We start from the raw sequence: 16,103 nt of genomic DNA on the forward strand, positions 1-16,103 counted from the left end.
CTGAATGAATTAAATACTCATTGAATACTTTGTTCACAAAAAAAAAAATCAATGGAAATCAAATTTATTAACCAATGCAGGCCTGGATTTGGAGTCACACACAAAATGAAAGTGGAAAAACACAATGCAGGCTGATCCAACTTTGATGTAATGTCCTTAAAACAAGTCAAAATGAGGCTCAGTACTGCGTGTGGCCTCCACGTGCCTGTATGACCTCCCTACAATGCCTGGGCATGCTCCTGATGAGGTGGCGGATGGTCTGCTGAGGGATCTCCTCCCAGACCTGGACTAAAGCATCCTGACATCTTGTACATCTTCTATGCAAGTAAGGGCCTAGCTTGCGCCACAGGCCACCAGCAGAGGGCTGCTTAGCCCAGGTGGGTATTTAAACAAAAAGAAAAGAGGGCTGGAAAAACAAGAGAAATTGCCTCAAACTACTTAAAAGCCAAACAGGAGCGAACAAGAAACGGCTCCAAGCCATGCAAAAAGCGAAAAAAAAAGTTGACCTTCCTTTTGATGGAGTTTTTAAACAAATATTCCCTTAATCAGTAATCAAATAGATTAGATGTTATAATCAATAACCAAAAGGTACCATTGGTTAACAGAATATTAATTCTCTCACAAAGGTTAGGTCTGTCTGCATAGGAGATTGTGGACACTGGAAAGTCCCTGAGTTCACAGAGAGGCGTGTTTTTTTCATTTCCCGTTCGTTCAGGTGTTTTGGCAGTTTGAGCCTGGTTCTGAACCACCTCAACTCCTCTATGTACAATTGCCAAACTCACACTCCCAACACCTCAATAAAATTCATTTAACACCCTTTCTCACAGGTTTTCCTCTCTGCACTTGGGTCTGCCTCCCTGCTGTCCTGTAACAATCTTGTAATCTGGAATATCTATATATCAATAATCTACCACCTGTGTACCCTGCATCTGATTTATTTATTTAGATAAAACTCATATGTGTAACTCGTATTGCACATGCAAAGTGTACAACTGTATATATCATAGCTTTTAATATCTTATAGTACAAACTTTATATTGTAATGGTGCAACACTGGTGTATATTAATGTGTATACCCTTATTTAGTGTTGTGTGTGTATATACAAATATATTGTATATTTAAGTATTACAAGGGGGTTATGCACCTGAGATTTTCACTTACCTTCACACTTGTATAAATATGTGACAAATGTGATTTGATTTGAGCTGATATAAGATTCCTATATATTTATCACCATGATTGACTCTAGATCACCAATCCTACTTCTAAGGTGGTTTGGGGAATAAAGGCCCAGCCTTGTTCCAACCATGCAGCTTTTTATCCTCCTCAATGGTCCAGATTTGATGGTCCCTGGAGATGCATCTAATTGTTCTTAGCTGACAATTTTGGAGGTTGACGTGGTCTTTGGCTGTTGTAGTCTATTCGAGACAAAGCCGAGATGTGTGTTCTGAGATGATGGTCCAGCACTGAAATTGGATAGAATTTGCCTGATTAATGGTTGTGGCTTATCTGTTTGCTTGCATGATTCTCTGCGTTCTCCATTGACCCTTCACAAAACTGCCAGTTTCTGCTTTTTGGATCTTTCTCAGTACACCCTTCAGACAGGTTGTGCACTAAAAGCTTGAAAAGATGATCTCCCCATGGTTTGGGAGATTCCACAGTGACATGATGGCATCAAATATTAGTCACTAGGATCACTCACTCTGGCCTTTATAACACTCACTTATCTAGTGCTAGAAATGCTGACCTGTCTGATAGATACCATACACGCCAGTCATGTGATGTAGGAGTTGCTGGAATGTAAAATTAATGTGTAGGTAGTAATATACCTAATAAACTCCATGTACTTTGGTTTAGGGGGTTCCAATCAGTATATGAGTGTGGTCATGTCAGTATGCAAGTCATTAGTAAACAACAGGTGCTTTAGGTGAAGAAGTACATGTGCTCCTCCTTCTCCTTGTCTGCAATGTCATCATGCTGGTTGTTCTTGAGTTTGCGAACAGGAGGCTGAGAGCGAGGCATCAGCTTCCTACCAGTCTGCAGGTATATAGGACATGGGAATGATTCAGTTTTTTAGCAAGTATTGATGACTCATATTTTGACAGTCAGCATTTTTCCCTCAGACTGACCGTTTTCTTGATCTCGGCCTGAGCTCTCTCCATAGCTTTCTTCATTCTCTCTTCCTGGTGTTGCTTCTGCAGATAGATCTTCTCATCCCGCAATCTACAGGAACACAACATGAAGAACTAATGTTTTGTTAGTGATAAACAAAAACAATTGATCAGAGAATAATTTTAGATAAAGTGTAAGATCTTTAAGATCCAGGCCATTATTTCTCAATTTCCAAGCCTTAAGTTTTCATAAATCACAGTCAAAAATTTTTGGAAAAGTGATAAATTACTTAATTAATTATTTTCATATTTCTGGTGAGCCCCGTGACCCTGAGGCAGAAGCGGCTTTGAGAATGGATGGATGGATGGATGTTTCTGGTGAGAGACTGATTGATTACTCAGCTTTTTTTAAAACTTCATGGTAATAACGACAAATTAAAATCTACGTCTAGAATACTGTTGGTTTCTGTAATGTCCATTGTAAATGTATTCATTTGCTTGAAAAGAAAAGTAGAAAAGCTTTGGAATTCTGGCTTTGAAAAAATGCAGGAACTCAGCTGATCAGACCTGAGTCTCCTCTCTTTCTCTTTGGCTTTCTCAGCAATGGCAAGCCGGTCACTAGGAATCATCTCCACGTTCTCCAGCAGCTCTCCCAGCCGGCCCTCAATGGCTGTTAGCATCTGCAGGGTACTCAGGTTGGCCTCACTGTCTCCTACACAGCTCCGATACACCTCTTCCACCTTCCGGCTCAGTGCATTCAGAGTGTCGTCCTGAGAGGGCAGAGGGACAGATAAGGTGTAGAGGAGGATCAGACAGGGAGAAAAAAGAAGAGGGTGTATATATTAAAAAAAAAGCATATTAAGAAAAAGTTTCAGATATGACCAGAGTGTCAGAGTGAAGTGGCATCAACAAAGTTATTATTTTAGCAAACTGGAGATCACACTGAATAATGAATATAAGCTTAAAGTGCAGCTTTAATGCAAGGGTATTTCAGATGAATGGTGTAGGAATTACAGCCATTGTTATATATAGCCCCTCACTTTTAGGGGCTCAAAAGCAATTGGACAAAGCAACAATCATAAATGAAATTATTTTTAATACTGAGTTGTAAATGCTTTGCAGTCAATGACTGCCTGAAGTGTGGAATCCCTCCACATCACCAGATGATGGGGTTCTTCTCTGATGTGGCTCTGCCAGGTCTTTACTGCAGCTGTTAACAGTTCCTGCTTGTTCTCGGGGGTTTTCCCTTTAGTTTTGTCTTCAGTAAGTGAAATTAAGCATGCATTAGATTGAGATCAGGGGACTGACCACTGTAAAATGGATGTAAACCTCCTCAAATTAGAGCTGAAAGTTTGCACTCTTAGCTCATATTCATTATTTAAGGTCAATTCCAATCTGCTCTGTTAGACAGCTAAAAAACAAAAATTCTGTTGAAGTCTAAATATTTACGCATGTCCTATTTGAAAATTAAAAGTATTAAGAGAAAACAATCTATCGTGTGGAGAGAGCAAGAAGGCTGGACGTACTTGCGCGCACATTTTAATGAACAAAACAGACTAGTAGAAACACGGAACACAAAATAACAAATTACTAAGTTTAACAAAGAAACACTGAGCAAAGCAAACATGAGCTAGTCACACAGCAACCACATCTAACAAAGTGACAAGTAGACCAGGCAAACAATGACTGAAACAAAGAGCTTGATAATGGCACAGGAGACAGGGTCAATATGGAAGTGACTTATTTTTAATAAATGTTTATATTTATTCTAAACTAATAAAGCACACTTGAACTTTTCCTGAATATCCCTATGAAACATAAGCAGGATTTTTATCTTTTAGTTATAAATGTCCTTATAGGTGATTTTTAAGTAACAAAGCACTCATCTCTTACCTCCTCTGCTTTATACTTTCCAAAGTTGAAGAGTCTGGCTTTGAGCTCTAGTTCTGTGGTTCTCTCTTTCTCTCTCTGAATGGTCTCTGTCATAACATCAATCTGCCGCTTCAGCTGGTCTGCTTCATGATCCCTGTGTGTACACATAAACACATCAACATGCATTACCGTGTGACATGATATAGAAATATATAGCAATACACTCACCGGTCACTTTATTTGTTCAATTGCTTGTTAACACAAATAGCTAATCAGCCAATCACATGGCCGCAAATCAATGCATTTAGGCATGTAGAGGTGGTCAAGACAACTTGCTGACGTGCAGACTGAGCATCAGAATGGGGAAGAAAGGGGATTTAAGTGACTTTGAACATGGCCTGGTTGTTGGTGCCAGACGGGCTGGTCTGAGTATTGCAAACTGCTGATCTACTGGGATTTTCACACACAACCATCTCTAGAGTTTACAGAGAATGGTCCGAAAAAGAAATATGCAGTGAGCGGTCAGTTGTGTGGACAAAAATGCCTTGTTGATGTGAGAGGTCAGAGGAGAATGGGCAGACTGGTACGAGATGCTAGAAAGGCAAGAGTAACGCAAATAACCAACCAAAATCTCTGAGGAACGTTTCCAACACCTTGTTGAAAGTATGCCACGAAGAATTAAGGCAGTTCTGAAGACAAAAGGGGGTCCAACCTTTTACTAGGAAGGTGTACCTAATAAAGTGGCCGGTGAGTGTATATTTAGCAATATAATTGCAGTATCCATATTTTGTCCATGTGCAGCCCTCTGCTGCGCAGTAAACTTGCAGCTAAAATCTACTTTAAACCTTCTGAGCTCTTTAAATGCTCACATGTTCTTGCGAGTCTGTTCCATAGTCTGTCTGAACTCCTCCAGGCCCTCCTCAGTCTCCTGCAAGTTCTGGATCAATGAGAGATTCTGTTCCTCCAGCTCACTCAGTAGGTCCAGCAGCTGCTGAGGCTCTGTGAAGTACAGCTCCGGATCCTCCTGCAGGCGCAGGTTGTGATTTAACAACAGTTAATTATCAACATGTTTCCAAATCCTAAGACCTAAATTAACATTCTATAACTGTTCAATATGAATATATGTCACATAATGCAGAGGAAATTCAATTTTTGCAATTTCTAGGCAGTGTGTTTTGTAGATGTGCTTTGATGAGACTCAAATGACAAAGAACTGGAAGCAACGTTTCTGATGGAAAGGAAACTGTGATTAACCTTAAACATTAGTGTCAAAAAATGCTAAAAAGGGCCACCGGTTGATTCATACTGACCTCATATTCTGAGCTGTCTGTGTCAGATATAGAACTTCTACAAGCAACCAAACAGAAACAAAAAGCTCTTAGTTAAGCTCATATGCACATTGCCTTGGAAACTATTTGTGTGTGTGTTCTACATACATTTTTCCACTCTGAGGAGTCGACTTCACACTGTGTCTGGATGTAGCTCTGCCCTCACGAGGGGGCAGCTCTCGAGATCCGACAGAGCTCCTCTTCTCCCTGCCTGTGTATAAGAACGGAGGTTTAGACTGACATATCAAAAGTCAACCTGAAATTAAAATTGATCATTTTAATCATGTAAGCTCATTTCCCTAGTCAAATGAGGCACGATTTATCAAAGTCATTCATTTAAAAGACAAAAATTGGTAAAAAAAAACAAAAACATTCTGTATTGAGTATTACCATGCATGAGTGGACAAAGAAAAATATTATTAACCGATAATGTGTTTCACTTGCCCCTCTGAGACCTTCCTTGATAATGCTTTTCGGCTGGGAAACATGAGATGTGTTATGACTTCTAATTCATTGATTTTGAGACCTTGTGGCTGAATATTCCTTGTAGTGAAATCAGTTAGACAAGCATCAAAAACAAGGTAAAGATAACATACTAACAGAAATTCACATAGTGATATGCACATCTTGACTAAAGCTATACTGTATCAAAAGCCAGCCAAATAATCACAACATTGGCCTCTGCAATACTAGCATAGTTGTCGGCTATAATATGCAGGTGTTTAAGGTGAACGTTTTATATGTGCCCTGATTCAAAGCTTTCACATGGTCTTTTATAATAATGCCATATTTCTTATATCATGTCACAGTAAGTAATGCCACACTATAATACTACTATATTAAGTAGATGTATTGTTAATATGTTAATATGATCACAAGATCAAATTTATTTGTCCACACAGCTCTAGCCTAAAGAATTCTCCATAGTGAATACGTACATCTGTCAGACTGGGGGGTCTTTTTCCCTCTGTCCGTCTCTCTGCTCTTCACCTCACTCTCTCTCTTTTCATTGGCAGATGTAGTTTTAGGAGAGCGTCTGTTCTTCTCTCTCTGTTTCTCCTGCCACTCCGGAGGAGAAAGCTTGAACAGAAAGTCTTTATAGAGCTTGTACTCCTGCAGTGTGTCCTCATACTTAGAGATGTCACTGAGGGAAAGAGGGAAGAATGAATGATCATTTGAACTGAATGACCCTTTGAGTAGTACCATCTGAATAGGAACTGAAGAAGCACTTCACTCAAATATGCAAATGTGGCTAATAAAGACTAAAGAAGGCTACTGTATTCTCGCTAGTACAATGCTAACTTGATTTCATTACTAATTAGACACTTTTCTACAACTAACAGGTAAATCAGCGAAACGTAAAATGAGTAAACCATATAATAATGTCTTTCTGTTGTGTATATCTAATAGTCATTTCATGCATTCAATTCATATCATATATTACCTTTTGAGTAGACCAGTGTAAAATTCTGTCACCGATACTGATTTTGGGGGGATAAAAATATCTGCTGATATTAACAGCAGACTTATTAACAGCAACTGATCTATTATTTATATATATATATATACGCACGCACAGTATCACAGTATCACCAGTCTTAGTGACTGACATCATATCTTAGACATTATCAAGGCTTTATTGGCAGGGTATTTCGCCACTGCTGATAAACATGTAAAAATGACGGGCCCATTTCCTACATTTTTTGTGTCAACAATCATTAATAATTTTTTATATGACCATTTAACTTCTCTTTATTATTTGATAATAAACAGGCTGTTTTTGTTACTGTGGCTTATTTAAATGATTTCCTGCCTGGCTACCCTGTACTGTGCCAAATTCAAAAGCAGTCCAGGCTAAAACACTCTTTATAACTTCAGCATGAATAGGCTAAACTGCTGTAGGCTGAATATGTGAATAAATGTAAATTAGTTAGTTTTCATGACATCACAAATACAATGAATTAAAGGCAAGTAGTTTTGCAGTTTTGTTTCCATATATGGACCATATAAACTGAGGATTGAATGGTACATCTTGAGACTTTAACAGTGTTTTATGAAAAAAAGTGAGGAAATGTTGGTTTTCCATGATAATCATTGGATGATTTTATAAGGCAAATGATAGACCTGTCACACCTTAGTTTGAGATGGCATGTTCATGTCAGTAGAGTATGTACCTCTTAATGGCCACCATTTTGGCAGTGATCTTCTTGATCTCAGCTACTTTCTCCAGCTTTGCTTTGGTCTCCTGCTCAGCGCTAAGTTCACAGACATGGTCATTTACAATATTACAAACACTCAACATTCCCCATTAGTGATTTTAATAAGCAGTCAGTTAACATTTGCTTATGTTATTTCAGTATTTTTACGAATTTTACCTTTATGTGAAAGCAGTAAATGTATTGAGTGCTGTATGGCTGTTAGTTGTGTAATTCAATATTTATTTGTATTACATTTTGATGGCCTCCACAGAGTTCTTGTCATTTTCTTTGAGAAATGAATCAAACAAGATGGTGTCGTCCTCTAGGAGCTTTTCGGCTTTCATCAACTTCTTCTCTTCATGACTCGCCACCTCCTCCAGCTGCTTAATCTCTTCTCTCTTTACTGCAAGAGCATGCTGAGAACAAATGGGAGACATCGAGAAGGAGTGTGTGTGAGTAAGTGAGAAGGAGGAAGGTTTGAGGAATGTCAGTGAAAGCCATGGGTGCAAATTTGGTTTGACATGTGTGGAGGACCAACATTGAAAAGCTGTAGCCTACATACAATGCTAGCAACACAGAAAAACAGCAGAATTTTTACTTAAAACTATTTAAACAAAGTACACCGAGTTACCATATTCACATGTCTATTGCTTTGCATGTCAATATTAAACCACAAAAACAATACTTTTACCAAAACCGCATATGTGGATGATTTAAGTAGTCATGCAAAGTCAATACAATTAAAATGTACTCGTAAGTACTGAAGTAGCTGTTAGGCTACCTGCTTCACTAAGCACTGCTGCACAGAGATTCTCTTTGGCGCAGCTCAGTGTGCGCACAGTGTGTTTTCACTGTGTCGCCATCTGTTTTAGCTTGTATGGAATGGAAATAATTTGAAATAATATAACCTATGTACTTTTGTCGACAACCATCCTGCTACCCCACAAAAATGTCAAAAGGTGTTTTTACTGAATTAAACCAATGATAAAAGGAAAGAAATATACAAACATATATAAGGAAACTAGCAAAACAGTGAATGGACAAAGCAGCCATGGATTGATTTGAGTGAATTCAAGGAATATAAGTAGAAGGTCTGTCTTACCTCCAGATAGAACATCTTTCGTTTCTTGTCAATAAACTCACGTATGCTCTCTTTTTCAATATTACGATCTAAGACAGAACAGAAACATGTCACTGGAAACACAGATACTAGAAGGCATTTTAGCTTGGGTGTACATTTATGAGCTATACACAGCAATGTCATACTTTTATACTACTTTGTTATTCTTTATTTAACTAAATATTTTGGACAATGTACATCAAACAGAATGTGTCTCCAGAAAATCATGACCATTGTATAGATAATAATAATAATAATGTTCACGCATTTGCTAAAATGCAGAAAGATGACAATACAGATCTACACAAGTCACCAATACATCAAATGCTTGGTAGCTAGCTAGCTAAATTTCCTGTTCCACCTTAATGGTGCACAAGTTACATTCTGGGGCCTCAGGCATCAGAACTGCTGTATTATTTATGGTAGAATGGCAAAATTCGAGCATGAAGCTGCAGAAGAGCTGACTTCAGCTTCATATCACTGATGAATTAGAGGAGGGCGCTAATAAATAATTGCTGTATCCCCCCTTTAATATGTTTCCCCTTTGCAGCAGCAACAGCCCCTAGTCTTCTAAGAAGGCTTTAAAATAGTTGTTTTATACATTGTTGTGGGGATTTGATTGCATTCAGGCACAAGAGTATTAGTGAGGTCAGCTACTGATGTTGGATGTTTAGCTCTTGATTACAAACGCCCTCCATCTCATCCTAAAGGTGGCCTATTACTCCAAAGAACACAGTATCACTGCTCCACGGCTCATTTTGTTTTGGGGGGTAAGTAATGGGTGCACCTTATAGTAACTGAATCCCCCAATTAGAATGGGGTGTCGGGATACTTTCACATCCTGTTTTCATCTATGCTTTTCCCAAAATACTGTTTTTTAAAGTTGATGACTGGGAAGACGTTATGTCCTCATAGAGGTGCAGATGATATAAAAGCAGTTTTGAAGGCTGGAGACGCTCTGCAGCAGATGTTAAACAGCTGGTAATGGTGAATGGTATGCATGCGTATGCTTCTATGCCTTTCATCACATTCATATCTCACCTTTGATCATGATCACCTTGCATGCAGGTGTGTCCTGGAGGAGCTGGACAGTGGTGTGTGTGTGGTCTGCGTTGCTTTCTTCTTCCTCCTCTTCCTCCTCCTCCTCCAGGCCCTCACTGAGTTTCATCCTGAGCTCAGTTTGCCTGGCCCTCATTCTGCCGGTGTACGTCTTCTTCTCATGCACAGGCAGACACAACTGCTTCTGATATTCCTACACACACACACACACACACAGAACAGCACAGTTCACACTGTGTGTGTGTGTGTATGACACAAATGGGCACAAACCTAGACTACTGTATTTTTAAAAATACTGTAGTTTCCTTTTAACAACATCTTATCAAGTTATCTGCCCTGAGATTTGATTGTTACTTTTCAAATATGAAGCTACATGGATGTTAATTTTATTATAACTTTATTTTTGATGTTACCCAGTCTTATACATGCAAATGATTCAAAATCTGTGAAACTGCACACTACCTGCATCAAATTAATGTACTCATGTGGCAGAAACTCTTATCTTGAGCAACCTGCACTAGAACTCTTGCCCAGGGACTCTTATTGGAATAGTGTGGTGTTTGTCTGAGCACATGGACTACCCAGTGCAGGGCAGTGGAATTGCCTACTTTACAAATATCACCTACCATCGCAACAAACTTGATTCCAATTTTTTATTTACTTTTTTGGATTTTTAAGTAGTTAAAGTAGTAAATGTTAGTTGTGCACAGGGATAAGTATTCTACTGAACTGGTTCAAAACACATTTCAGACTTTCAAGTGGCTTAAACTTTAGACAAAATATTTTTAGACCAACATTTCAGTAATGATTGTTTCAGTAATTTGAAGCATAACGCAAATGCTAGCCAGTGCATAACAAGCAAACACAGCTTTGAACAGATGTTTCAAACTTTGGGACACATTCACTTCAAAACAGTGGGATCTAACTTCTCACCATGTGGCTGTGAGGGGTGCCATTTTACTTCTGGCTCTAAAATGCAGGGGTGTGGCTAAAATAAAGCTATGGACTAAAACTCTTTGTGTTTCGCTAGTGACATTAAAACATGGGACAGCATTTTTTGAATTTGAATTTTTTTTTTTTATTAAACTCATGATAAATCTAAATATTCTAACTTCACTTTAAAAAAATACAATAATAAAAACTTTTTAAAAAGTACAAAAAATGTAAGCATTATTTTCACAAGTTGACACTTAAGGGTTAGGGTTTGGGACAGATACCTTCCAACAGAACATACCCTATACATAATTATTTTTTATATATTTAGCTTACTATGCTCTTGGAATTATAAGGTTCTATCTGACATTTTTGTCAAAATTAAATTATTTACAAATACTTATTCTGTGACAACTTTTTAGCATTATGTCTTTATCTAGAAAATAATAAGGTTCTATTTCCAAAGTCAAACTCTAACTTAGTTCTATAAGGTTCTGTCTGTGAGCCAATTAGTACTTTGAATACACACAGGAAGACCAATCAGGTTCTGCTTATTTGTCATGTCACCACACTGCTCAGGGATTACAAGAAACGTTTATGAAATATGAAAACATGTTACTGAAAAATTGCTTGTCTTCTTGCAGTTCTTTAAAAAGTCTTACTGTCTAAAATGTTATAAAAATTAAGACCTTAAAGTGATTAAACAGTAAACATTTGAATTAATTACAATTACAACATTAACATGAATTTCATTCATTCATCTGCCTTTTTTTTCTTCTTTCTCCCAAAATAAGACATTTTGGCTCATTAGAGGCACGTTTCTGATATGAAACAAAACCTCAAACTGACTTTACACTGACCTGCTACACTTACCTGCTGGGACAGTTTATTACAGTAGCTGGTTGCTGTCTGACCTAAAAGGAGCCTAAACTAATGGCTCCTACCTAAACATAACCTCTGCATGGACAAAAAATTTAGCACTGACCTTTATATTTAATCTCTCAATCAATAAGAAATAAATGTCATAAAAGATTAAGTGACCCTTATTAGTTCCACCTCCACATTTAACCCATCCGTGAAGTGAGACACCACACACTAGTGAGCACACACACACTAGAGGCAGTGAACACACTTGCCTGGAGTGATGGGCGGCCCTATCCGCAGCACCCGGCGAGCAATTGGGGGTTAGGTGGCTTGCTCAAGGTACCTTGCTTCAGTCACTTGTTGGCTTGTCGGTGCTGGGGATGGAACCGGTGACCTTCCAGTCACAAGGCCGGTTCCCTAACCTCCAGCCCATGACTGCCCCAATATATAAAAATATATAAATAATAAAAATAAATGCCATTAAATGTTTTAAAATGCATTAAATTGACACTCATTTTATTACTCTGTTACACTAATTTTATGCTTAAAACAAACTGAGTGTAAACTGTGTGTTCTTTGAAAATCATCGCTTCTTTTCATCTTTTCATGTTTTGTCAGATAGAACATTATAATTCTAAGCAAATGTGAGTTCTTAGAATTTGACCTGTTTGAAAAAACTCACTTCACAAATCTGATGGAATTTGATATTGTACATTTACAATACATTTACGGTGTTTGTCATTTTCATGTATGACACAGACTTGTTCCACACATCAGTTTTCCTATTCTGAATGCAAAATTCTTGGAGCTCAATATCTCAAAACTGGTCAGAATGCAGATAGAACCTTATAATTCCAAGGGGATTTTACTACCAAGGAGATGTAATTACTAATAAATTGTCCTCTTGGAATTATAAGGTTCCATCTCACGGCTGGTTACCTGGCTAGTCTGGTAGCTAACAATGAATATAAAACTCATCAGCAAGGTCTAAAATGTTTTAAAAACACTTAACGTGCCTATTATTTGTACTGTTGTCCTCATAAGATCATCAATTAAATCATTTTTGGAGATATCCAAAAATGCATAAAAAAACACCTCACAATGTTAAGAAGTTGTCACAGAATAAATCTCAATTTTGACAAAAATGTCAGATAGAACCTTATAATTCCAAGGGGACATTATGTCTTGAGTTTAACCAGGTCATAAAATGAGCTTGAATTAGCTACAATGGTCCATTTTCACTCTTGATTAAAATCTGATGTACAGATTGCTGAAGAGGGAATTTTGTGAAGAACAAAGCTCTTAAGAGATGCACTCTGCTAAAATCAGTGTTTTTAGCCATCAGCAGTAAGTAAAAAACGTTTTTGGAAGAGGTTTAAACAGTCTCCGTGGGTATGGACATCCATACATCATATCCATAATCAAAGAGGTTCCAGGGGATTGTTTTTTTTGGTAATTCTTCCTGTTTATGCCAAGCCTGTCCCATTTTTACAGCCTTATATTTTATAAGCTTGTTACTCTTTATGGCATCCACCTATGCTGACACTTATAAAGCAATAGGAACTGTGACATTTATCTGAGATCCTTCACTCTATAAATATTTACATGTAATTAACTTTTGCAAGCACCTCAACAATTTAAATTAGATTGTTGCTTGACATGCAGCCCCATATATAGCTGCAGTTAATTAAATGATTGATTACATTGTTGAGTTATAGCGCACCAGCACAGCTGCACGGCAATAATCAGAATAACAATGGTGTGTTTTCTGCTGGAGAGCATCAGTAGTTAACAGGCTGAGATCTGGAATGTAACATTCACATTAAACTTGGCTTTAGTTTATGTTGTTAATATATCCTGAAGTACAGAATTATTGGAAGACATAGACCAGTCAGTTTAATAACCCCAGCACTCTCACCCAACTCAAGTTATATTAAAGTTTGACTGAAAATAACTTGTTGCCGGTACGTCACGTACTTGTTTCCTCCAAGCTTTTTCTGCGTTCCTCATGAGAAAGATGCTGTTGTCTTCAGGCATTTTAAATGGGTTTGGATCTGTCCTGGTCCCATCACGGCTATCCTCTACACAAACAGATAAAAAAATACATACACATACTAAATACTGTTTCCATGAACTGCGACAGTAAGTTACCATAAATTTCACAATCAAATACAGTATTAATGTGGGTAGTATTTTACATGTAGATGCCAAAACATAGGCCATAGACAAGCACTATGCAACAAATTGCATATTCAGTGTAGCCAACTGGAGGACAACACATCAGAGTTAAGGTCATAATTCAAAGCCTTCATTCAGAAGGCATAGTGAGACATGTGGCATGAGATTTGTCTTCAGACACTAACTATGCTCACAACTGTGCAGTGTTGTTTAGGTCAAGCTAGTAGCCTCCCGGAGAGCTACTGTTCATGTTCTATGTTTATTCTTGCTGTATATTAAGTTTAGTGGACGGATGCAAGACAGAAGGACTTACTCTGGACTGAAGATACTGATGACAGCATCCTGCAAGGCAGACAAAAATAGAGCTGGATCAAGTATCAGTATATGCTGCTCAGACCCTGCAAAAAGACATCAAGCAACCTGCAGTGTAAATAAATACAGCCAGCAAGAGAAACCCTGAAGAAATACACCATATACCCAAAAATCTGTACAAGCCCATTCTGTTTTGTGAATTCAGCTACGTTAATGTGAACCCATTGCTGACACAGGTGTTCATTTTTGGACACACAGCTTATATAATGTGCCACTGGAGGACTGGATTTCTTCAGCTTTGTGACTTTCCTTCTCAACACCTGATTCAACTCATCAGTTAATTATCAAGTTTTGTTGTGGTCTCAGAGCAAAGAAGCCAATAAATTGTGCTCAACTCTCGCCCTCAGGTCCTCAGCCCTGGCCTAAGGTCACAACGCCAACCACTGGCTAGAGGGATATAAACATTCACCAGCATGAGTCTGTGGAGCAGTGGAACTGCATTCTTAGGAGAGACTGAGCACCATTTAAAACCTTTGGGATGATCTGGAATTGGAATCATCCAACATCTTTTCCTGACCTCACTAATGCTCTTGTGGCTGAACGCAATCAAATCCTCATGGGCTACTGTGAATGCTCCCCAGAAGAGTAGAGGCTGTTACTGCAGCAAAGTGAGACAAACTCCCCATTGATACTCTTGATTTCAGAAGAGCAATCTTTGGTACTAATAACCAGTTTAGTTAGGCGAGATACTGCTGTCCGTAGTCGGACATGTGCTTCATAGGAGGACACTTTATTCAAATCTCGAGCACAATTTTAAGGAGCTAGTCAGGCTCGTGGAGAACCTGAAAAGATGTTATTTACCAAAATTAAGTCACAGCACTGTAACTAGAACCTGATGCAACACAGTGAGGAAAGAAATGCAAACTCTTCCGTCTCAATGCAATGAGAGTATTTACATTTTAAGAATTAAAATAAGGACGTAAACTTACCTGAAGGGAAACCCGCGAATCACTGATATGAGGGAAATAAGGCCTTCATAAATCCATAAAAGCCCGTTCTAGAACTCAGTAATGAAGAGGCGTCCGTGTTTGCGTTCTGTTACCATGCCAACATTCATTAACGTGTTATCTCTATCTCTGAGCAGCAGGTGGCACTGCAGCATAACATACAGAGCAGTCGATGTTCGTAGACTAGAGACTCCAGTCAGTTTCATTTAATGCTGCAATGTGGCGGTCGCGTTGATGAACTTTATCTAATGTTGAATAATAACTTATCCACCCATCCATTCATCCATCCATCCATCCATCCATCCATCCGTCCATCATAGGTTCAAAACATTCATTAAGTGACTGATTTGATTATTCTCTTATCCAATCCAGTAAAATGATGCCACTGTTTATTCTTATTGTGCTTTCCTTGTTTTGTGATATTCCCATGTGCTGATCATTTAATTCCCTGTTTATTCAAATGTGTAAGCAATATTTTTTGTTGAACACACTAAGTTGTCAATAGGGAAAAAAGCCTTCATCTGATTCTTTGCTGATGTCCACTCTGGCCCTGGGAGACTGATTTCCTAACAGTGGGTTTTTCTTCCAGCACTGAGGGATCTCTGCAGATGATGCTAGCACACAGTCATAAATAGCAACAGCCAAGTACAGAAGTGAGAACAGGCTGAAATGTGTTGTAACTCTAAGTATGTTTGTACAGTACAATTACTGTATTGTATTGTAGGACTGTAATGACATGCTTCTCCCTCTCTCTCTCTCTCGCTCTCCCTCTCTCTCTCACGATCTTTCACACTCACTCTCTCTCTCGCTCTCTCACTCCCTCTCTCTTTCTCGATCTTTCACACTCTCACTCTCTCTCGCTCTCACTCTCTCGCTCTCTCTCGCTCTCTCACACTCTCTCTTCTCTCCCTCTCTGTCTCTCTCTCGCTCTCTCACTCTCTCTGTATGTCTCTCTCTCGCTCTCTCTCTCTCACTCTCTCTCTTACTCTCTCTCTCACTCTCTCTCGCTCCCTCCCCCGCTCTCCCTCTCTCTCGCTTTCTCTCTATCTCTCTATCTCTCTCTCCCTCTCTCTGTCGCTCTCTCTGTCTGTCTGTTTCTCTCTCGCTCTCTCTCACTCAC

At 38.6% G+C, this 16,103-nt stretch overlaps 1 protein-coding gene across 2 annotated transcripts; it reads right to left on the bottom strand.

Annotated features, from left to right (window-relative positions):
- Positions 1-207: 207 nt before the first annotated feature.
- Positions 208-15,074, bottom strand: cfap100 (cilia and flagella associated protein 100). 2 transcript variants are annotated; one of them, XM_017697775.2, is made up of 15 exons: positions 14,966-15,074; positions 13,978-14,006; positions 13,464-13,567; positions 9,672-9,882; positions 8,613-8,680; positions 7,763-7,926; positions 7,487-7,567; positions 6,251-6,456; positions 5,421-5,523; positions 5,295-5,331; positions 4,854-5,008; positions 4,006-4,138; positions 2,680-2,882; positions 2,131-2,224; positions 208-2,038 (listed from the first exon to the last, which is right to left on the bottom strand). In XM_017697775.2, exons 2-15 carry the CDS (start codon positions 14,003-14,005, stop codon positions 1,925-1,927), a joined length of 1,701 nt encoding a protein of 566 aa, XP_017553264.1. In that variant the 5' UTR covers position 14,006; positions 14,966-15,074; the 3' UTR covers positions 208-1,924. The 2 variants fall into 2 exon arrangements, with proteins under 2 accessions (XP_017553264.1, XP_017553265.1); XM_017697776.2 differs by having other exon boundaries at positions 13,978-14,062.
- Positions 15,075-16,103: the final 1,029 nt, after the last annotated feature.

Source organism: Pygocentrus nattereri, chromosome 26 (genome assembly GCF_015220715.1).
Source record: "Pygocentrus nattereri isolate fPygNat1 chromosome 26, fPygNat1.pri, whole genome shotgun sequence".
NCBI lineage: Eukaryota > Metazoa > Chordata > Actinopteri > Characiformes > Serrasalmidae > Pygocentrus > Pygocentrus nattereri.